We start from the raw sequence: 21,272 nt of genomic DNA, 5'->3' as shown, positions 1-21,272 counted from the left end.
TCAAAATAGTTCAAACTGCTAATACATTACTTAATATAAAAGTGCATCAACTCACAACATTGTCAGCCCAGTCTGCTAGTACTGTTGAGATGTAGTTCACAGCATTAAGAATTGCACAGTATCGAAAGCCAAGGGAGGCTCTAGTCTCTTCTTTCATCACCTGTGTTAATCGTATCCTAAAATCATCTACTAAATCTTTCTGTAACTCCAGGAACTGCAGCTTTCGGGAAGCTGTGGGGAGATTTTTATACCTGTCTGTGGAGAAAGTAAGACATAAAGGTTTTTGGTACCGACCAACCATTTAAGTAGGGGTCTATTTCTAAACTCTCTAAGAACACAGAGTTTCACAAGTATACATATTTATCAACAATCATTGACCAATAAACTGGGCAATGTATTTCACATTTACATATAGTGCATCACTGTATGTAAATCATGCCTCAATTTTTTAAAAACCCATAGGAGAAAATTACATTAAAAAATGCCAGCTGGACATGGTGGAACACACCTATAACCCAGCTACTTGGGAGGCTGATACAGGAGGATTTCAAGTTCAGGGCCAACCTGAGCAACTTAGTGAGACTGTCTCAAAATAAAAAATAAAAAGGGCTAGGAGCCGGGTGTGGTGGCACATACCCATAATCCCAGCAGTTCTGGAGACTGAGTGAGGCAGGAGGATCATGAGTTCAAAGCCAGTCTCAGCAACTTAGTGAGGCCTTAGTGAGGGTGGGATATGGCTCAGTGGTTAAGTGCCCTGGATTTCAAACCCCACTAGCTAAAAAAAATTTTTAAAAAAAGGGATAGGAATGTAGCTCAGTAGTAGAGCTCTCTCTATAAACAAACAAACAAACAAACAAAACAAATGCCTCCATTTCCTCAAAAAAGTAAATGGCATTTTTTTAAAAAAAGAAAAGCTCAGAGAGATTAAATAAAATACATATTTAAGGAATTACAGGTGACATGATGTTGAAATGTGCTTTAAAATACTCCAGGGGAAAAAAGTTGGGTAGAAAAATGTTACAGAAACCACAATTATTTTGAACCTTGATAATGGGTAACATAGGATAATATGTTTTCCTTTCTTTGTGTTTTTTTTTTTTTTTTTTTTTTTGCGGGGGGCAGGTACCAGGGATTAAACTCAGGGATTCTCAACTACTGAGACACATCCCAGCCTTATTCTGTATTTTATTTAGAGACAGGGTCTCACTGAGTTGCTTAGCACCTTGCTTTTTGCTAAGGCTGGTTTTGAGCTCACAATCCTCCTGCCTTGGCCTCCAGAGCTGCTGGGATTATAGCCGTGCCCAGCTGCCTTTGTTTGTTTGAAATTTTTCCTAATAATTTTTTTTTAAAGACACATGAGTTTTTCTTAAGTTTTTAAGGGTTTTCCAAATTTTTTCTTATAATTAAGAATACAAAATTATTTACTAATTGGGTTGGAATAACACTTTTTTCATATTATGTGACCAAGAAATGGACTACAAAAGGAGGATGGAAGCAAAGGACTAAGGATGGTAGCAATGAGAGCCTTCTGGAACCTGGAGAACCAGCAGGTCTACAGTGGGGCAATATGGATGCTGCACACCAACCAGGACCAGCAGCTGCTAGGCCACTCTCCAGCCAGAGAAACCTTTCGTGATAAGAATTCCTATTCCAATCTTCAAATGGATTATTGGATTTTACTCTCTTCTGTAGTTCTTGATAAATTAAGGTCAAGAAAATAATATTTAAAATTCATGCTTGAGTCACACATGGTGGCATATGCCTATAGTCTCCCACCTACTCAGGAGGTTAAGGTAGAAGAACCTCTTGAGCCCAGGAGTTCATGGCCAGTTCAGGCAACATATCGAGAGACTGTCTCTTGAAAAAAATTAATTTAATTTAATTTAGGTCAATTACCATTGCTGAAGACATTTAAAAAGCTGAATGGCAAGACAGTTCAGGTAATAAAATTAAATTCTTATTTATTGTTTTAATAAAACAATTCAAGAATTTTGCCCTCAGGTACACCAATGTTTAAGTCCCAACTTAAATTATTTAAAATGCAAAAGTTTGAATATTTGTTAGATTTCAACTAAAATATAAACTGAATTTGATTATAATAATCACTATATAATATTAATATTTTTGAGCTACTAGAAAAAGTATCATGTGAGTCAGTACTTTTAAAACAAAGCCCTAACTTAAAACACTTATACTTACCAGTTATAACCAAGAGTAAAGTCATAAAAGTTTCTGCACAGTCTGGAACTTTCATTTCATCTACATCAGTGATATCCTTATATTGGGATACCCAGGCAGCTTCTGATGAAAGCATTGAGTCCATTTTCTGAAGAGCAACTGATATGAAGAAAAAAGGAAAAAAAAAAAGAAAAAAGGATCACATTAATTAAGTAGTTATAGTGATTCCTTATTTTTTCAACTTGCTTTTTTTTTTTTGGTGATGCTGAGGATCAAATCTAGGGCATTTACATGTGCCAGGCAAATCAACCCACAATTTTTTTAGGAATGATGACTTTTCTATACAATAAACCCACAATCTCCCACTAGTTATGCTATATTTAAAATACTCTATTTTCGAATCTTCAAAATAGTTACACTGCCAGGCATAGTGGTACACACCTATAATCCCAGCAGCTCAGGAGGCTAAGGCTAGAGGATTGTGGGTTCAAAGCCAGCCTCCACAACTGGTCCTAAGCCACTCATCAAGACTCTATCTTTAGGGCTGGGGAGATAGCTCAGTCGGTAGAGTGCTTGCCTTGCATGCACAAGGCCCTGGGTTCGATCCTCAGCACGGCAAAAAAAAAAAAAAAAAAAAAAAAAAAAAGACTCTATCTTTAAAGAAAATATAAAAAGGGCTGGAGATGTGACTTAGCAGTTAAGCACCCCTAGGTTCAATCCCCGGTACCAAAAAAAAAAAAAAAAAAAAAGTTATACTGACTACATCCAAAAAGATTATACCAAGAACAGAACTACTGTATGGTAAATCTATAAAACAGCTATATACTGTACCAGTTTGAATGTTCCACTCTAGAAACATGTACAGTGTAATTCAAGAAAAAAACTGAAGTTTCATGGGAAGCAAAGAAAATAAGATTATCTCTGAAAGCAACTTGATAATCTCTGACCAAGAAAAATTTTGATAACTATAGTTCCCACCAAGGACTGGAGGAGGAAAACACCAAAAATTTATATACACAAAAAGATATCTCAATGGGAATAGGAAAGACAGTAGAATAAATAAGACATAACTTTCCTATGTTCATATATGAATACATGATCACTAAAACTCCACATCATGTACAATCCAAGAATGGGATCCTAATTAGAATGTTATACTCCATGTATGTGTAATATTTCAAAATACTTTCTACTCTCATGTGTATCTAAAAAGAACAAATGTTTTAAAAGTGGAAAAACAAAAACAAAAACAGACATCTCTGTCCTATGGCCACATGAGCACTTACATTTTCTCTCCACAGTCAACCATCTCTGAAAACAGGTTTCCTCTGATAGAATATGCATACAACTAGCAAATGTGCAAGGATAGCAATGAACACTGTGTAGCTCCCTTTCAAACAACAGCACCTCATCCACCAAATGACAGAAGAGATTGTCATCATACAGCAGACAAGGAATATCTGAAGCTAACTTCTCAAGAACCAGCATCATGAGACCCCGAGAAAATTCAAGCTAAAAGAAATACACAAACATGAGTTAAGTAGATAACAAGGTATTCAAATACATGTACATCTCTAAAACTGAAACACTTAGGACTGAGGCTCTTACCCTGGCATTTACTGCAGAGCCTACATTGTCTAATATTGGCTGAATCTTCTCATCCAGAAATTGAGTATGGTTTCCAATCCACATAAGTACCTGAGCCAAGTACCATTCTGGCTAAGGAGGAAGATAAAATAGTTAGAATTTTTTATTTGTTCCAACTAGAAAATCATAATCCCTATTTAATTATAAACATACAACACTTTAAAAAATTAGTTGAAAATTCCTATCTGGAAGAACACAGTTTCTACTCTAAACTTCAAACTCATGAAAACCTTAATAACCAAATATTTCTCAATATACTCCAAACAAATTCTAATAATGTGGTATAAGCCAATAAACTGATAAATTTAAAATGTCATATTGGGGGTAAGTGTTTGCTGGGCTTAATCCCCAGCCCCCTGGGGGGAAAAAAAGCCACATATATTTAAAACTTAGCATTTCAGTAATAGGTAAAAATGATGAGTGTTACAAAGAATTAATGGCCTTTGTTTTTTAAATTTTTAAATATTTTCTTCTTTTTCTTTTCAAATGATAAATTAAGGAAAATTTTGGCTTAAAATAGGTATAATTATAGAAAGGAATATAGGCAGTATTTTAAAATTTCCTTAAAGTTGATTCTGCAAACATTCCAAGTTTTGTTGGACAAAGATTCAAAAATATTTACTGAATGATAAATCCTCTTGTTTGCTAGATGATAGAAATAAAAGTGTGAATAGGGTTGCATAGTTTAGGCTTAGTGACAGAGTGCTAGGTCCACTGGGAGCACACCTTAAAAAGCAGTCAACCAACTCACAATTTTCTTAGATCAAATTATTACTGCTTCTCTACAACTTTAGGTTCACTGCTTTGTCTTACTATTTAGAACTAAGTAGTTCTGCCCTTCCTCCCACCAACACCCCACCCAACAAAGGAAACCATAAAGTGCAGCCACTCTGTTCCTTCCTGTGCAAACACACACAAACATAATTACCTATCACTGGATTCTTTTAAAAAATATATTTTTTAATGGTAGTAGGGATTGAACCCAGTGACAATATACCACTAAGCTACATTCCTGACCCCGTTTTTATTTGGAAACAGGATCTTGCTAAATTGCCCAGGCTCAAATTGAGATTCTCTTGCCTTAGCCTACTAAACAGCTGGGATTATGGGCATGTACCACACCATGCCTAGTGATTTCATTTAAAATTCTATGAAGTCTATAAGTTCATTTATATGCCTGGTGTGATTTGGCACTTAGTAACATTTAACTTAAAAAACTCATTGTGTACAACCACAGAAATGAAAAGTTGTACCCCATTTGTGTACAATGAATCAAAATGCAGTCTGTAAAAATAAAAAAGATTTTAATAAAAATAAATAAATAAATAAATAAATAAATAAAATACTTACTGAACCCCTAACTACATGTGCTACAACTGGTAGTAAAACTCAATAGATAGATAGTAGCCACCTCCTAATAATTTCCTTTTTTTTCGCCCTTTTTCCTTTTAGGTACAGGGGATTGAACCCAGCAATGCTTTCACCACTTACCCATATCCCCTTTTTACTTTTTACTTTTTATTTTGGGGCAGGGTCTCATTAAATTGCTGAGGTTGGCCTCAAACATGCAATCCCGGGTCTCCGCCTCCCAAGTCACTGGGATTATAGGCATAAACCACCATGCCCAGCCCTCCTAGTAATTGCTAAGATTATAATTTGACTTATTTCTCAAGCCAAAATAAAGGAACTTCTCAAAACATGCCTAATATACACCAGTAAGTTCCCTCAATTAAAATATTGGTGATAATTTCCTTAAAACTATTTACATTTATTCCCATAATCTCTTTGCACAGCTATAAATCATTTTAGTATTAGCACCTCTATTTAAAATTAATGCTCTACTGTTTTTTGGTGTTCACTTTTCAGTATATTCATAAATCCAAAGGAGCAATTTGTACAATGAAATACAGTGAATCCAATTGTAAAAACTGTCACAGCAAATGCTGTAGCACACACAGCAACCCTAGAAACTGGTCACATGATATGCCAGTGAGTAAACTGACTCCTGCAACATATCAACCTCAAGTCCCCAACCATAGAGGGCAGTGACAAAACAGGAGTTTAGTTCTTTAGAAGAAAAACAAAAAATGTGAATATAGGTAAATTTTAACTTAAGCTGGTGAAAGTATAGAAATCTAATATTTGCTATTAATGACTCAAAGATAAGAGTTGGCAAAGCACACCTTGCTTATAACATTAGTCTGTCGGTTGCCTCTGAAGTGATATCTGAACCTCTTTTGAAGGGGAGTCAGCATAATCTGGATGGGCAGGATGACAGAAGGGGAAGCAGGCAGAGAATATTTTTCTGGGAGTTGTTTTGGCTCAGTAAGTAATTCATCTCTGACATAGTCAAGTCAAGGAAAAAGAATTTTAAAAAACATATATATACACACACATATATATACATGTATATATGTATACATGCACATATATATACTCATACACACAATTTCCCAACAAATATATCAATACTAAGTAAAAATTATGATACAAATAATAAGTAATCTAACTTTAAGTACAACTTCAATTAAAAAAAAGCACATTGTTATTAGAATTAATCTGTAAATCTTTCCTAAAATAAAAATACTAGTAAGGAAATTCAAGTTATCATTTGATTAAATTAATATTTTGTTACTCATTCATTCTATTATATGTGTTGCAAATATGATGCAAACTTGGTTCAGTCCCTTTCTCAGAACTCTTCCTTGCAATACCCTGGCCCATACACAGATCACTTTGCAAAAGAACAATCCACTACTCAATGGCCATTTACACATCAAGCCCAACCCAGGACTCTCATTTGGGTTCTTGACCACTTTCAAAAAGTTTTACTCTGTAGCCATAAATCCACTCTATAAAGAAGAAATTTTAATTAAGTTTTCCACTTCGACAAAGATACGAGGTTTGTAGTTTCAGTAACTGACAAAACAATGTCTCCAGGTTACTGTATATCTCAGGAGCACTGGTGGGTCGGCTTAAGCCAACAGTTTGAGATTGAGGGGGCACAATGAATGGCCAATGAAGCTGTGCTAAAACTTCCTCAAAATCGCTGTAACGGAAAAGAAACAAACATTTCAGTACAAAGTTATCAAATAAACACTAAATATCCATCTGAAAGCGATGACCATGAAATATGGGTAAATTCTCTACCTTGTAAGCTTGTCCTTGAGAATCTTATGCCAGAATTTAACTGTGGCTCTCATGAAACTAAGAAGATGAGTACAGGTTGATTCCTGAAGCTTAATGTCAAGTTCTGTCATAGCCACCAGGGTAGAGGCTGCCTCTGGCACATTATTGGTCATCAGATATTGCTGAATGTTATCACTGCAAAACAAAGAAAATAAAACTTTAGGACAATTTATTCAGAATAATTTTAAATTAGGAGAAAATGGCTTCTCCCTCATGTTTTACATAAAGTTACATCCAAGGAAGAATGAAGCACCACCCTGATGTGGCTATTTACCCTAACACTCATGCCTCCCTTGGAGCCTGGAGTCTTCTAAATTTCTCGGCATCCTTCTAAGAGCAGCAGCTCATGTTCAGGATAGCATCTGTTAGGGTCAAGTACATTATCTTCAATTTTTATTTCCTTTGCCCAACAGATCTTGATTTCCCATTTGGAAGAAATACATTGCAAACTAAGTGTTTCATTATATTAAAATAAAGACTACTGTGCTTAAGAAATATACAAATGTCACACAAGAACTTAAAATGGCCGAGTACAGTAGCACACATTTGTAATCCCAGAGGCTTGGGAGGCTGAGGCAGGAAGATCGCGAGTTCAAAGCCAGCCTCAGCAAAAGCAAGGCACTAAGCAACTCAGTGAGACCCTGTCTCTAAATAAAATACAAAATAGGGCTGGGGATGTAGCTCAGTGGTCGAGTGCACGTCTAGGATGATCTATATCTCTGCATAACATTGAAGCATAAAGGACATTTTAGAGCCTAGGAAAAAATCTTCATTTGGAGTATACTGCTGTACTGTAGTATTCATGAAACAGAACTAAAATAAAGCTGCTAGTCCTAATAAGAAGAATCTATTTAAAAGAGAGAATCACAGAATTAAAAACAGGTCATTAAAGGGAAAATTGGAAATGAGGAAAATCCCAGAAGCTTAAAAGAAAGTTAGAAATCGAGATGTTATCACAAAAGACCTAAGGGAAAGAACACATTATTAAAGAGAGAAAAAATTGTTTCTGTACTTCATTATAAACTACTTATTTCTAATATGATTTTGTGGACACATTTCTCTTTTAAACAATTCAGATATCAGAAATGGTTATCAACCACAGTCCTATTCTACTTAATATAACAGTTTTAATCTAATAATTTTAATGTAGTACCATGAGAGGGAAACCTTTAAACAATTTATTTTTCTTAATAAGGTTATTAATATTACCTCTTACTGGTATTTTCTTTCAGAGGGGCAAGGAGAAATGAAAAAGTAAAATAAAGCAAGGTTTAAAATTCCTTCACTGCAAATAATTTAAACAAGAATGAGATGATCTAAAAAGGTTAAGTCAATTTCTGGAATCACTAGTCACACTACAGTCTTTAAACATAAAACTTCTCATACATGCAAAATAAGGATTTTCATACTTAACTAATAAGTAAAATGCTTAACAATCTTAGGAAACATGCAGGACAAAAGAATACATAACATATTCATAACATGCATAACATTAAATATATCAACTACGGTACATTTTAAAGAAAATATTAAGAATCTTGGAACCAGACATGGTGGTGGCACACCTATAATCCCAGCTACTCAGGAGGCTGAAACAAGTTCAAGGATGGCCTGAGTAGTAACTTCCCTGTCTCAAAAAAAAGCAGGAGGTGGATGGTGCTACAGGGTGATGTAGCTCTGTGGAAGGGGACTTGGCCTAGCACGCAGGTTCTAGTTCACTTGTGGAGAAGGGAGCACTCTTGGATAATTTCTTTCCTTTGGTTTTCCAGACAACCTTAATGGCTGCTGACAGCTATGCAACAAGAATAGCTAAAACTAAGCAAGGATGTGACAATATGATTTCAAAGAGCTGGGGACCACCATATCATGAAACCAAATTAGCTATTCATTTAAGTGGAAATGTTACTTCAGCTGTTTAAAAAGCAATACCAGATATAATCACCAGTGGTACATATTCAATTTAAAAAACATCTTTCTCCCCCCTACCCATAGTTAGTAGAATTTTGTTATTCATCTAAGAAAAGTTAGCAAATGATTCACACTGAAAGAAATTCAAATTCTAGAGGAAGCAATCCATCTCCATTGTAACAATCTCTAAAAATTAAATAGTAATACCTATTATCACACTGAGGGTTTGTTTTACTAATTTCATATTACAAACAGTACTTTTTACCATGTGTTTACAACACAATTATAAGACTTAAAATTTTAACATACTTACTGTCTTTCAAATGCAAATTAAACTCCCTGAAAAGTTTATGTTCATTCACAATAAAGGAAAAGAATCATTATCATAATGCTATTTTCCTAACAACTAGTAAAATTACATCATTATAATCTTTAATTAACTCAATTATTTAATGGCAAGCATGCACACTCTAAGACAGAGCCTCAAAGGAAAATAATAATTATGAGAACAAAAAGGCCCATTTTACCTTAGTTCTTCAATTTGTGAAATCCATTTAAGGTAAGCGAGATGCCGTTCAATCTCTTCAATTTGGTTAATCATGGCCCCGAGATCATCCATCCAGGGCTGTGCAGTCAGCAAATGGTTGTTAATGGAGCTGAAGAGATGAGTTTCTTGCTCCAGAAACCGATTAAGGAATTGCTTTGATTCTTCTGCATTTTTTAAGGCACTCTGAATTCTTTTAGGAATTTCTGATGAAATGGTAAGTACCTAACCATACCAAAAATAAATAAATAAGAGAGAGATAATAGCAGCAATCAGATAAAATTTTCATAACCCTTTTTATTATTTCATTCCCTTCCAAATACATATTTGTTCTAACAGAACTGAAAATTGTCCATTAAAAATTTCAAAAGAGTGGGCTGGGGCGATAGCTCAGTTGGCAGAGTGCTTGCCTTACAAGCACAAGGCCCTGGGTTCAATCCCCAGCACCGCAAAAAAAAAAAAGAAAAAAAAGAAAAAAAATTCAAAAGAAATATTTGATTTCTTCATCCCTACCACTCAAACCCAAAAATAAAATGCTGGATGTAAATGTGATAAGTCATTATGTTCATTATATTATTCACATATTATTTGTAATAGTAAAAAATGGAATCTGCAAAAACATCCATCACAAGGATACCCGGTTAAATAAATTGTGGTATAGCCATAGTTGAATATCATAAAACCATAAAAGGAAGGAGAAAAAGAGAGATCTATATTTACTGATATGAAAACAAGTTCTATATTATATTAATTGCAGAAAGTTAAGCTATGCATATTTTGAGCATATATGTATTTGTATGTGCGCAGAAAAAATTTTAATTATATATTTCCTATTTACATAAAACAAAAATTCTGTAAGGAATAAAAAAAAAAAGAAAGTTCTATGGCAGTATAAAGAAAAATGAAAGAATGGTTAGCTATAATCAAATGCAAGAGAGCAGCCTAAATGAGGAGGGACTCATAAATGACTGCAGGTGGGAAAGTAGGAAAGGAGATGCTGAGGAGCAGAACTCAGATGACTTGATGATGAGGTTAGAGGAGGAGGAGGAGAAATTCATGAGAACTTCTATGCTTCCGGCCTGAGCAACAGGGATGGTTCCATTACTCCAGAAAGGTAAAGCTTTTAAGAAATCAATCAGTACAATTTTGGATATGCTGAACTCCGGATTCATTAAGGGATTTCAGCGAATGTTGCAGTACTCATCAGGGAAACAAGCCTGATTATTGTAGAGAGCAAATGGCAAATTTGAAAGTGGAGACAGATAATGAAGATGACTTTTTGAAGAAGACTGACAGCGAAAAGAAAGAACAAATACCTACTAAAAGATGAGAAGAAGGGTTTTTTTTTTTTTTTTTTTTCTGTTTTAGTTTAGGGTTTATGGAAAAGACCTGCGTATGTCTAAATGCTAGAGACAGGCCTGGTTGAGGAATAAAGGATAAAATTAGAATAAAGTTCACTGATGTGGCAAGAAAGTTGTGGGGTGTAAGGACAGTCTTAAATTGAGACTCTATTGAACTAAGAGGTAAAATTGGGGGCTGGGGTTGTGGCTCAGTGGTAGAGTGCTTACCTGGCACATGTGAGGCCCTGGGTTCAATCCTCAGCACCACATAAAAACAAAAATGAATAAAAAATAAAGGTATTGTGTCCATCTACGACTAAAAAAAATTTAAAAAATTTTAAAAAGAGGTAAAATTGGTTACAGATAAGTTTGGGGAACATGCAGTAGACTGTTCAATAGATTCATGCTAGATGGCCTCAACTTTATCCGTTTTGGGAAAGTAAAGGGCAGCTGGGTACAGTGGTGCACACCTGTAATCTCAGGTTACTGCTCAGGAGGTTGAGGCAGGAGGACTGCAAGTTCAAAGCCAGCCTCAGCAACTTAGCCAGGCCCTAAGCAACTCAGCAAGATCCTGTCTCTAAATAAAATACAAAAAAGGGCTAGGGATGTGGCTCAGTATAGTTAAGTGTCCCTGGGTTTGATTCCAGTACCAAGAAAAAAAAAAAAAAGAAGAAGAAAAAGGGCAGAATGGCCAGGTCTGGTAGGTGTCAGGGAGATTGGAAAGGGCAGCCTAGTGGGTAGCAGCAGAACTGACCTTCCTGTAGAAGTACTGCCAGGTGAGGCATGATGGCAGAGCACACAATGGGCCTGCACAACCCACTCAGCTATGTGATAACCTCTAACAGAGCCCTTCAAGAGTAGAAAAAAATGATGGGGCCAGGCTAAATACAGAGACTAGCAGTAGGTATGGTAGAAAGATAGGAAGACAAAAGATTTGGAGGCCCAAGGTAATGGGTGGGGATAGGAGAACATAAAACAACTGAAAACCTAGGGATGACATCTATACACCGCAGACTATAATTAACTTAGTAATTAAACAATAAATTTTTTTTCTTGGACTATTCCAAGGATACAGATATAGTTATTTTGGGCTCAAGATTACTTTCATTGAGTTTTTTAAAAGAATATTTTAGGTAATGTTTATTGTAAAAAGAAAGAACCTGAAAATACATAAAATATGAGGATAATAAGTCATTTTCAGTCAACCACCCAAAAAATAATCATTTATTACAATGTTACACATTTTGTGTTTTCTTGCTGTGTGCATTTATAAAAAATTGGAATGATAGTGTCTAAACATTTTGTAAACCATGAAATTATTTACTCATAAAGCACTTTAGAAGTCACTGTATAAAAGCTATATAAAATGTTAGCTATCATTGCTTTCAAGACATAAATCAGTAGGAACGTTCTCTTTTAAATAATCTATAAAATATGTAGCACCTTTGTAGGTCCTTAAAAACCAATTACATAGTTTAAAATGATTAGAATATTTGTCACAATCCATACTTTAAAGTACTATAAATAATAGTGATTATGTTTATATTCTGTATATTATTGATATTATTTCAGTGAGTTTTAATACTTACCTGTTCTTCTACCTGCATTTTACTTTCTGTCATTTGTTCTATGAGTTTATCAAGTTTTTTTAAAGATTTAAGGTCATTTCCAACTTCCTTTTCTATGAATGCAGACACATAAGAAGGAAGGTCACCATTATCTGTACCTTTGCAGACCTGTTCACTTCCCACAATAGATTCAATGTTCATGTCACCTAAAATTAAAAAAGGAACTACTCAACACCACTAAGTACTATGGAGTTAAAGGAAATATAAAAGATACACAAGGCAGTGTATCTACCTTTAAATGAAAACAATTTTAAAACACACACATACTAAATAGATTATAGATAGACATAATATCCAAATGAATGGCTATAAAGCAGTCTATCAAGCAAGTACTACAAATGCTTAAGAGCTAAGGAAATTCAGAGTGAAGAAAAAAATTCCTAAAGTCTTGAACAGTAACCAGGGGTTTCAACAGACATTGCCATGACAATACTAATACCTTTTCAAATTTTATAAGGAACCAATGGTATAAAGAATTCCAAAGGAGTTCTCTAGTTTTAAAATGTTAAATTATTGAAATATTTCAAGTATATGGAAGAAATCTGAAAAGGTGACCAAGAAGTAAAAAATACCTCTTAAACAATTTTAAAATGTCATTGTTACAAACAGTCCATATCAGAAAGAGGAAGAAGAAAACATGAGAGAAAATACAAAATTACTAGGAAAACATTAAAATGGCTATTTTATACAAAGTGAGATTCTTTTCATGGCAGACAACCAGATTTAGCCCAGTTCACATTGGACTTACTAAAAATGTGGCAAAGCAGATGACTCAGAACCCTGAAGCCATTTCTTGTGAATAGTGGTAAGATGCCACATTTATTAAACATCTACTAAAACAGAGCAATGTCTGGTTAAAGGAGAAACAATGTGTGCCTTTGATCTCATCCCAATGTGAAATTTCCCAGACTATCCAGGATGTTTATTAAGACCTAATTAGTGAGCTAAGGTTGTGGGTCAGTGGTAGAGCATTTACCTAGCATGTGTAAGGCAATGGGTTCGATTCTCAGCACCACATATAAATAAATGAATAAAATAAAGGTCTAGGGCTGGGGAGATAGCTCAGCTGGTAGAGTGCTTGCCTCGCAAGCACAAGGCACTGAGTTGGATCCCCAGTACCACAAAAAAAAAAAAAAAAAAAAAGTCTATCAACATCTAAAAACATACTTTTAAAAAAAGAGCTAATTAAAGTCACCTCTAATTCTTTGTGGAGTGAAGCAAAAGTCAAATATATAAACTAAAAATTTTCAAGTTCTGTCTTAACAAAATATTTAAGAGAAAAAATTTGTACTTAAGTCTATTTCAAAGTCAACTAAATTATTTTTAACTGTCCTAAATTTGTGGATCAATAGCACTGCTCTTCTATCCAGGTATCTCTTGCTATGCTTTGCTGACAATCTATGCCAGAGTGGCATTCTTTTTTCTCTCTCTTTTTGCAGTACTGGAAATTGAACCCAGGGCCTCCCACAAGCTAGGCAAGGCTCTACCACTGAGCTACATCTCTAGCACTTTTTATTTTGATATAGGGTCTCACTACGGTGCCCAGGCTGGACTACTTCCATCCTCCTGTCATATACTCTCAAGTAGCTCGGATTACAGGTGTGTGCCACTGTGCCTGGCTCAGGGTGCCTTTCTGAACAGTGCTTGCACCTCTGAGACCTGGAGGTTCATAGCAGTTTCTTGGCAAAGAATTAAGGGGTGACATAACCAAAGAAAAAGGCAACCAAGCACGGTGGCACACACCTGTAATCCCAGTGGCTCAGGATGCTGAGGCAGGAGGATTGTGAATTCGAAGCCAGTCTCAGCAAAAGCAATATGCTAAACAACTCAGTGAGACCCTGTCTCTAGATAAAATACAAAACAGGGCTGGGGATGTGGCTCAGTGGTTAGGTGCCTCTGGGTTCAATCCCCAGTACCCCACCCTCAAAAAAAAAAAGGTTGGGGGGAGTGCAAGAGGAACCAGGAACAGTCCATCCCTGTGTGCTGAGATCAAGTTTCTCTCTGTGGAATCTGTTTCCATGCATAAGCTATCCTCTTTTCATTACTTATAGTTTCTTCTTCCAGAGTAAGTTTAAAAAATCTCAAGTATAATGGTAGTTTCATTTCACTGGTAAACATGCTCAGTTCTACTCCTCCACAATTTGAATTATTCCACACTGAGGAATTAACCTTTCTAGATTTGAGTAATTCTTAGTTTAAAAAAAGTGTATGTGAGAGATAAAGTTAGGAAAATGAAACAAACTCAGAACCCTGAAGCCATTTCTTGTGAACAGTGGTAAGATGCCACATTTATTAAACATCTACTAAAACAGAGCAACGTATAATCTCCCTCATTACAAAACAACAGTCACTTTAATTATTAATATCTGAATATATACCTAAATGCAAAATGTAAATATCAGCTATTGTTCAATTATTTATGTAAAGATTAACAAAATAAAAATACATACCAGTATGTTTCGTATCATGTATGTTCCTCCCTCACCCTTCCCTCTACCACCAAAAAACAAAATTTCCCTTTGTTCTACTTAACTTCTAAAATCATTTACTGGTTCTCAATCCAATACTATTTATTTTCTTCTCCTTATATGAACAGGATTGGCTGGTGTCTGCATCCAAACTTTATTAATATATAATAACAGTATACATTAATTATGGTACATATTAATACATTATATATTACTACAAATTAATATATAATTGTAAGTTCATTATGAATATAATTATATTAATATCATTATATATTCACAATTTCTTCCCCCCCCCCATTTAATATAAATTTAAAAAGTGAGTTGTGTGGTATATCCACAATAGACAGGGAATCCTTTGGGAAAGGTCAGGTTGCTGTTAGGGAGTCAATTCTACCTTAAAATAAAAAAAAATTTAAAAAAAGAAAAACAAATCGCGCCCTTTTTATAAATATAACTATTCAAATGTGTCATAGTACATTCTTAATCAAATGACATTCTTCAAAATGACACATTGATGACTTAGGAGATTTTATGTTTATTTTATGTTTTATGTCCTTTGCTTTTTTTTTTTAACACAATTATTTTTTATTTGTTCTAATTAGTTATACATGGCAGTAGAATGCATTTTGACACATCATCCATAAATGGAGTATAACTTCTCATTCTTCTGGGTGTACATGACATAGGATCACACTGGTAGTGTAGTCATATTTGTACAAAGGGTAATAATCTGATTCATTCTACTATCCTTTCTACCACTAATCCTTTTCTATTTTTCTGTAAAGAGCACTACTAATTGCAAAGTAGTTGACTGAACACTGGAGGAACAAGGACAAAGTCCCTAATATGACAGTCAGTGTCTATCGTGTTACTAAAATGATATATTGATAGGTGTCAGAATTCCCAAATATGTGAACATGGCAAAGGCAGAAAAGGAAAGGTATGTTCATTAGCTTTTCATTGCTGTAAATTATCTTACAAGAACAACTTAGAGGAGAAAAAGTTTATTTTGGGCTCATGGTTTCATAGGTTCAGTCCATGGTTGGCCTACTCCATTGCTTTGACCCTGTGGTAACACAGAACACCATGGCAGAGGAAGACTCTCAACTCATGACAGCTAGGCAGCAAAAAAAAGGAGAGTGCAAGAGAGCCAAGGACATATATAGTCCCAGGGCATGCACCCAGTGACCTGCTTCCTCCAGTCATGCCCCACCTGCCTACAGTTACCACCCAGAAGTCCCAAAGTATAAATCCAAGGGGCTCAATCCACTGATAAGGTGATGGTTCTCATAAGCTAACCATTTCACCTCTGAACATTTCTGCATTGCCTAACATGAGTTTTCCAGGGGACCCCTCATATCCAAACCATAACAGAAGGGTTTAATTAAAAGTTATGGGGCACCCTCAAATCCTTCAATGAAAAGGAGTTAAGCTGTTGGCAGCTAAGCCTATCAAGAGTTATGAACTGCCTGGAGCTTTCTTTCTGAGGTAGACTGTATCTGTAGTAAACATTAAGGGTAAACTTTACTCCTAAAGGTCAATGGTAATGTGGGTACCCTTTCTTCTACCACTACTCATTACCAAACTGTTGCCAATAGTCAGAAGAACCAATTCCTGGCTCCCATGAAAGAGCTATATGCTCTACCCCCCAAAAAACAGTTCATCTCAAAAGCCCCTGAAGAGTCCTTGATTTTCAATAACCTGTTATGCTTTGATCGCTGCATTTTACTTGATTCTACCTTAACTTTAAAAAAATTCACATTAAAGTAAAATGACAAATGTCAACATTCCTGACATGTTCTTGAACGAGGTATGAAATGCAGGTAACAACTTTTCCCCCTTCTCTGACCAGTCCAAGATCCAAGACCCAAGTTATCCACTGTGCTCTTACCAGAGCAAATTTTAATTGCAAATTCACTGAAGATAAAAGTGCAACTAAACAATTATCATTTACCTTCTTTGAACTCAATTGATGATGAAGATCATGTTTCCTAAATCATTAGCCCCTCCAAACTCCTGAACCTTAAGTTGATACATGACTAAAATGACAAGCAGGTCCCAATTATTCTGAGTCCTATCTAATAGGCAGCCCTCGAATGAAGTCATACCAGTGCCTGTTCTAGGCAGAGGGTCAGTAAGTGCTATTCTTGAAAGCATCCCACATTTTACAACCTTAGACAACAATATGCATAAAATGATAATCACTATTTATTACTATGTAAGAATATTACACAGAAAGAAAATAGCTGATCTGAAAGATAACAGGCTAAGAACACTTTTCTGTTGCAGACCTGGAAGGGTGAGTTTGGGACAGATGCATGGGCAAAAAGAGCTAAGGTGTTTGGAGCCTGCTTACTTTTCTCCTGGATGTTCTTCCCTTCATCATCACGTTCAGAGGAGCACTAGAAGGAAAATAGGTGTGACGAACAAATTAAGAATGAAGTAAGATGGAACTCATACAGGGCTCCTAAGGGGCACCCACTGGAGGACAGAGAAGTCCCAGTCTCCCTCCCTTGGGGCCTTCCTGAGGGTCCAAAGCAATCAGATATAGGTTTGAAAGAGGACTATCTCCTTGGTGCCACCACTGCCACCTTCCCTGAAGGTCTGTGCAGGAGTTTCCTGCCCAGTCGCCAAGGTCACCACCCAAAGAGATATGTCATCTCACCGGGACCACCAGAGCCACTTAACTAGGAGTAGTCCCTCGGGGCGTCTTTTTTTTGGGGTGGGGGGGGCGGGGTTTGAACCCAGAGGCGCTTTACGACTGAACTACATCACCAGTCCTTTTATTTTTTTTCTTTGAGACAGGGTCTCACTAAGTTGCCCAGGCTGGCCTTGAACTTGCGCTCCTCCTGCCTCAGCCTCCCGGTCTCGGGGATTACAGATGTGCGCTTCCACGCACATCTCGGAAGGACCTCCATCTCTGGCCGCGGGAACCACCTTCACTAGCTTCCAGGGTCACCTCACCCAGGCAGTCTCCCCTGGGAGATCTGTACCACCTCACTGGGCCACCAGCATCCCCTCCCCGGGTCGCCTCACCGGGGCTGCCGGCGCCTCGCGTATCTCGCCGATCCGGAGCATTCTGCCTCCACCGGAGTCCTCGGCTCCATGCGCAGCCAGCGTGGCCTGCGGAGTCCGGCTCCCGCTAGCGAGAAACACCAGCTCCGACTCGGTCCTAAGGAGGACTGAGCGCCACCTCAACTTCCTCTTGCTGTCTCTCTGGTTCCTTCCTCTCAGCCCAGAGAGGCCCTGGCAGCGCAGCTGCCGGCTTGCGCTGTGGCACCGCCTACTGGCCGAAGGTCGAAATGGCGGCTCCGAAGGGGCGCTCGCCGGCAAGGTTCTGGGGGAAAGGGGCGGTCCCTCTCGCCCACTGTAAAGCGCCTTGATTCTTGCGAGCTGCTGCTAATGAAGCTGTAAAGTGTGCATTACTTCACGCCATAGCTTCTATGCGAATCATTTAAATTTATATTTTAGTCAATATTCAGATGTTATGAGAGCGTGAGTGAGCTTATTGACTAAGAACTTAAATGTAAATGTAGGTTATTTGGCTCGGTTAGTTGGGAGATTTCCTAAGAATGTTAGTATCATTAACTCTTTCTTTTAAGGTTGGTCAGATTCTCTAGAGATAACTCTTCAGTCTTCTGCCTGAAGGCTGCAGAGCTAGTTGTAAGCGTTCTAGGGGCGGAATGGAGGAAGAGCCTTCCACATCCATCATGCATTTTGCCCTGTGAAGAGCCCCCAGTCACCTGTTAATTGCTAGGCCGGAGGATTGGGAGCTACCTAGCAGCAAGGCGTGGTAAAGGAACCTCATACCCTAACATGGAAGTATGGAGGCGGAGCTCAAGGGATCAGCGATGCTTTATTAAGTACAGAGGGGCACATTTTCAAGAGAGAAAATGGCAACTGGTTACAGTACGGGTCTGAGTTTTATAGGGTTCAGTGAGAATGAATCATAACAGAATGTGTTGGTTAAGCAGTACAGGGAACAGTTGTAGATAGGGGAAATTGTGAAAGTTCAGAGCCTACTGTTTCTGGGAAATGGTGAAAGTCCAGAGTCCATTGTTTTCCTTCTCTCCATGGGATCCATTGTCCTTCATTTCTTTCTGGGGATTTTTTTTTCTATATCCTAGAAGTGCCATAAAGATCAAAGCAAAAAAACAAAACCAAAAACAAAACGAACAAACAAAAAACCAACCCTTGGAGGAAACAAACTCTTCAGTGAGGGGAAAAAAACTCAAATACATATATTAAGAATGCTAAGATATGAATTACCACTGCCAACATAAAATAAGAATAGGATAGCATGTATCTTAAAAGAAGAATTCAGAGACCAGTTATACACACACACACACACACACACACACACACACATATATACACATACAGAAATGAAAAGCCCAATGACTGGAAGATATATGTTGGGAAATGTTTCAGAAAAAAAAAATTGAAGAGGGAGGAATAATCAACAAAATAATTCAAGAAAGTTACCCAAAACTGAAAATCATGGGTTTCCAAATTGAAATGTGCCAACTGTCTAGCACAATTCATAAAAATTACCCATTCCATGGCTCATCCCTCTGAAACTGTAGAACATTGAGAACAAAAAGACTTTCAGAGAGAAAAACTGATCAATAACCCAACTACGATAGATAACTATAAAGTTCTGATTTTTTACAAAAAAGAAGAAGGGGTTGGGTTTATAACTCAGTGGTAGAGTACTTATCTAGCACGCGTGAGGCACTAGGTTCGATCCTCAGCAACACATAAAAATAAAAATAAATAAATAAAATAAAGGTACTGTGAAAAAGAAAACTGATCATTTACAAAGATACAGACTCAATCCAGGAAAAATGACCCACACCTGTAACTTCAGTAATTCAGAAGACTGAGGCTGGAGGATTGCAAGTTGCTCAACAATTTAGTGAGACCCTGTCTAAAAATAAAAAATAAGGGAATGGAAAAAAAATAAGGGAATGGGGTTACAGCACAGTAGTAAAACACTTGCCTACCATGTTCAAGGCCCTACGTTTGAACCCAGCACCACCAAAAATAAAAAGGACTAGGAATTTAATGCAGTGGCTAAAGTTAAAAAAAAAAAAATCGGTATGGTTGGATTTTTCAGAACAACAAAGAAAGCTAGAGAACAAAAGAGTAATTTCATCAAATGTCTAAAGGAAATTTATTTAAAACTAGAATGCTATACTTGATTAGTAAACTATCAGTCAAGTTTGGGATTAGAATAAAGGCATGTTCAGACATTCAAGATCTCAAAACTTGATCTTTCATTTACCTTTTCCTTCTCAGGAAACTACTGAAGGTTGTGTTCCCCTAAAATGAGAAAATAATCAGGAGAAAAAGAAGACAGTGTCTTAGTCTGTTTTCTGTATCTGTAATATCACAGACTGGATATTTTATAAAGAATAAAGGTTTTATTCAACTCACAGTTACTGAGACTAAGCAGTCCAAAATCAAGGGGTAGTATCTGGTAAAGTCCTTGCTGGTGTGGACTCTGCAAAAGTCCCAAGGCAGCAGAGGATAACATGGTGGTAAAAGCAGCTCAGCCAAGAGTCAGAACAAGATAACCTTTATTAACAAATCCACTCTCTTAAAAGCCTTCCTTGTCCCACCTCCTTTTTTATTTTATTTTATTTTATTTTGCTTTGTTTTGTTTTGTTTTGTTTTCCTTTTGTGCTGACATGAGTCAAACTCAGAGCTTTTTGCATGCTAGGTAAGCTCTCTAACACTGAGTTACATTCATAGCTCTAGTCCCACATCTTAATACCTCACAAATAGGGATTAAATGTTAACATGAGTTTTGGTAAAAACATTCAAACCATAGCACATAGATGTAGAAAACAGAAGATATAACATAGGAGGAAAATGAAGTGAGATTCCCTGTCATCAATTATGTACTAGGCAAGGATTGTTGCAGGTCAGAAGACTCCAGATTATAACAAGCTCCTTCAGACAGATGAAACTGACAGAATACCTCATCTAGCCAAATATCTGAAGAGGGAGATTCAACAATTATTAAGGAGTTTGGGCTTGGTTTACTAATAATAATAAAAAAAACACACAAGAGAATATTAACTACAGGAAAAACAAAAAGCTGTGCAGGAGAGAGAAGTAATCATAGTTTCCTACTTGCCCAACATAAGAATGATAGTTACCTCATTATAATGAAGTAAACACAATCCAAAGAAATTATAATATAACTATATTAGGCAAATGGAGGGATGGGAAGTATGGTGGAGAAATGGGAAGGAAAGAGACTTAAGTCTTTTTTTGCCATTATCAATAGATAATACCTAAAAGTGAACAATCCAGAAATAGCAATACAAGCATGTTATATAGAGATGGAGATAAATAA

General features: G+C 36.6%; 1 protein-coding gene across 5 annotated transcripts in view; it reads right to left on the bottom strand.

The window, feature by feature from the left end:
* Rint1 (RAD50 interactor 1) overlaps nt 1-18,118 on the bottom strand; it is a 28,477-nt gene extending 10,359 nt beyond the window's left edge. For 2 of the 5 annotated variants that reach the window (XM_047562518.1, XM_047562517.1), the window contains exons 1-11: nt 17,942-18,118; nt 17,262-17,307; nt 12,396-12,580; nt 9,450-9,691; nt 6,976-7,149; nt 6,725-6,874; nt 6,009-6,165; nt 3,787-3,897; nt 3,465-3,690; nt 2,200-2,337; nt 56-255 (exon numbers count right to left, since the gene is read on the bottom strand). In XM_047562518.1, the coding sequence (XP_047418474.1) occupies nt 56-255; nt 2,200-2,337; nt 3,465-3,690; nt 3,787-3,897; nt 6,009-6,165; nt 6,725-6,874; nt 6,976-7,149; nt 9,450-9,691; nt 12,396-12,580; nt 17,262-17,307; nt 17,942-17,983 (1,671 nt within the window). In that variant the 5' untranslated portion in view covers nt 17,984-18,118. Of the gene's footprint in view, nt 1-55; nt 256-2,199; nt 2,338-3,464; nt 3,691-3,786; nt 3,898-6,008; nt 6,166-6,724; nt 6,875-6,975; nt 7,150-9,449; nt 9,692-12,395; nt 12,581-17,261; nt 17,308-17,941 lie in introns of those variants that run through there. The other 3 variants (XM_047562520.1, XM_047562521.1, XM_047562522.1) reach the window with 3 other exon arrangements.
* Between the last annotated feature and the right edge of the window lie 3,154 nt (nt 18,119-21,272).

This window comes from Sciurus carolinensis, chromosome 8, assembly GCF_902686445.1.
Source record: "Sciurus carolinensis chromosome 8, mSciCar1.2, whole genome shotgun sequence".
In the NCBI taxonomy this organism is placed as follows: domain Eukaryota; kingdom Metazoa; phylum Chordata; class Mammalia; order Rodentia; family Sciuridae; genus Sciurus; species Sciurus carolinensis.
Note: the sequence above shows the minus strand (reverse complement) of the source record. Positions and strands in the feature narration are given on the sequence as shown.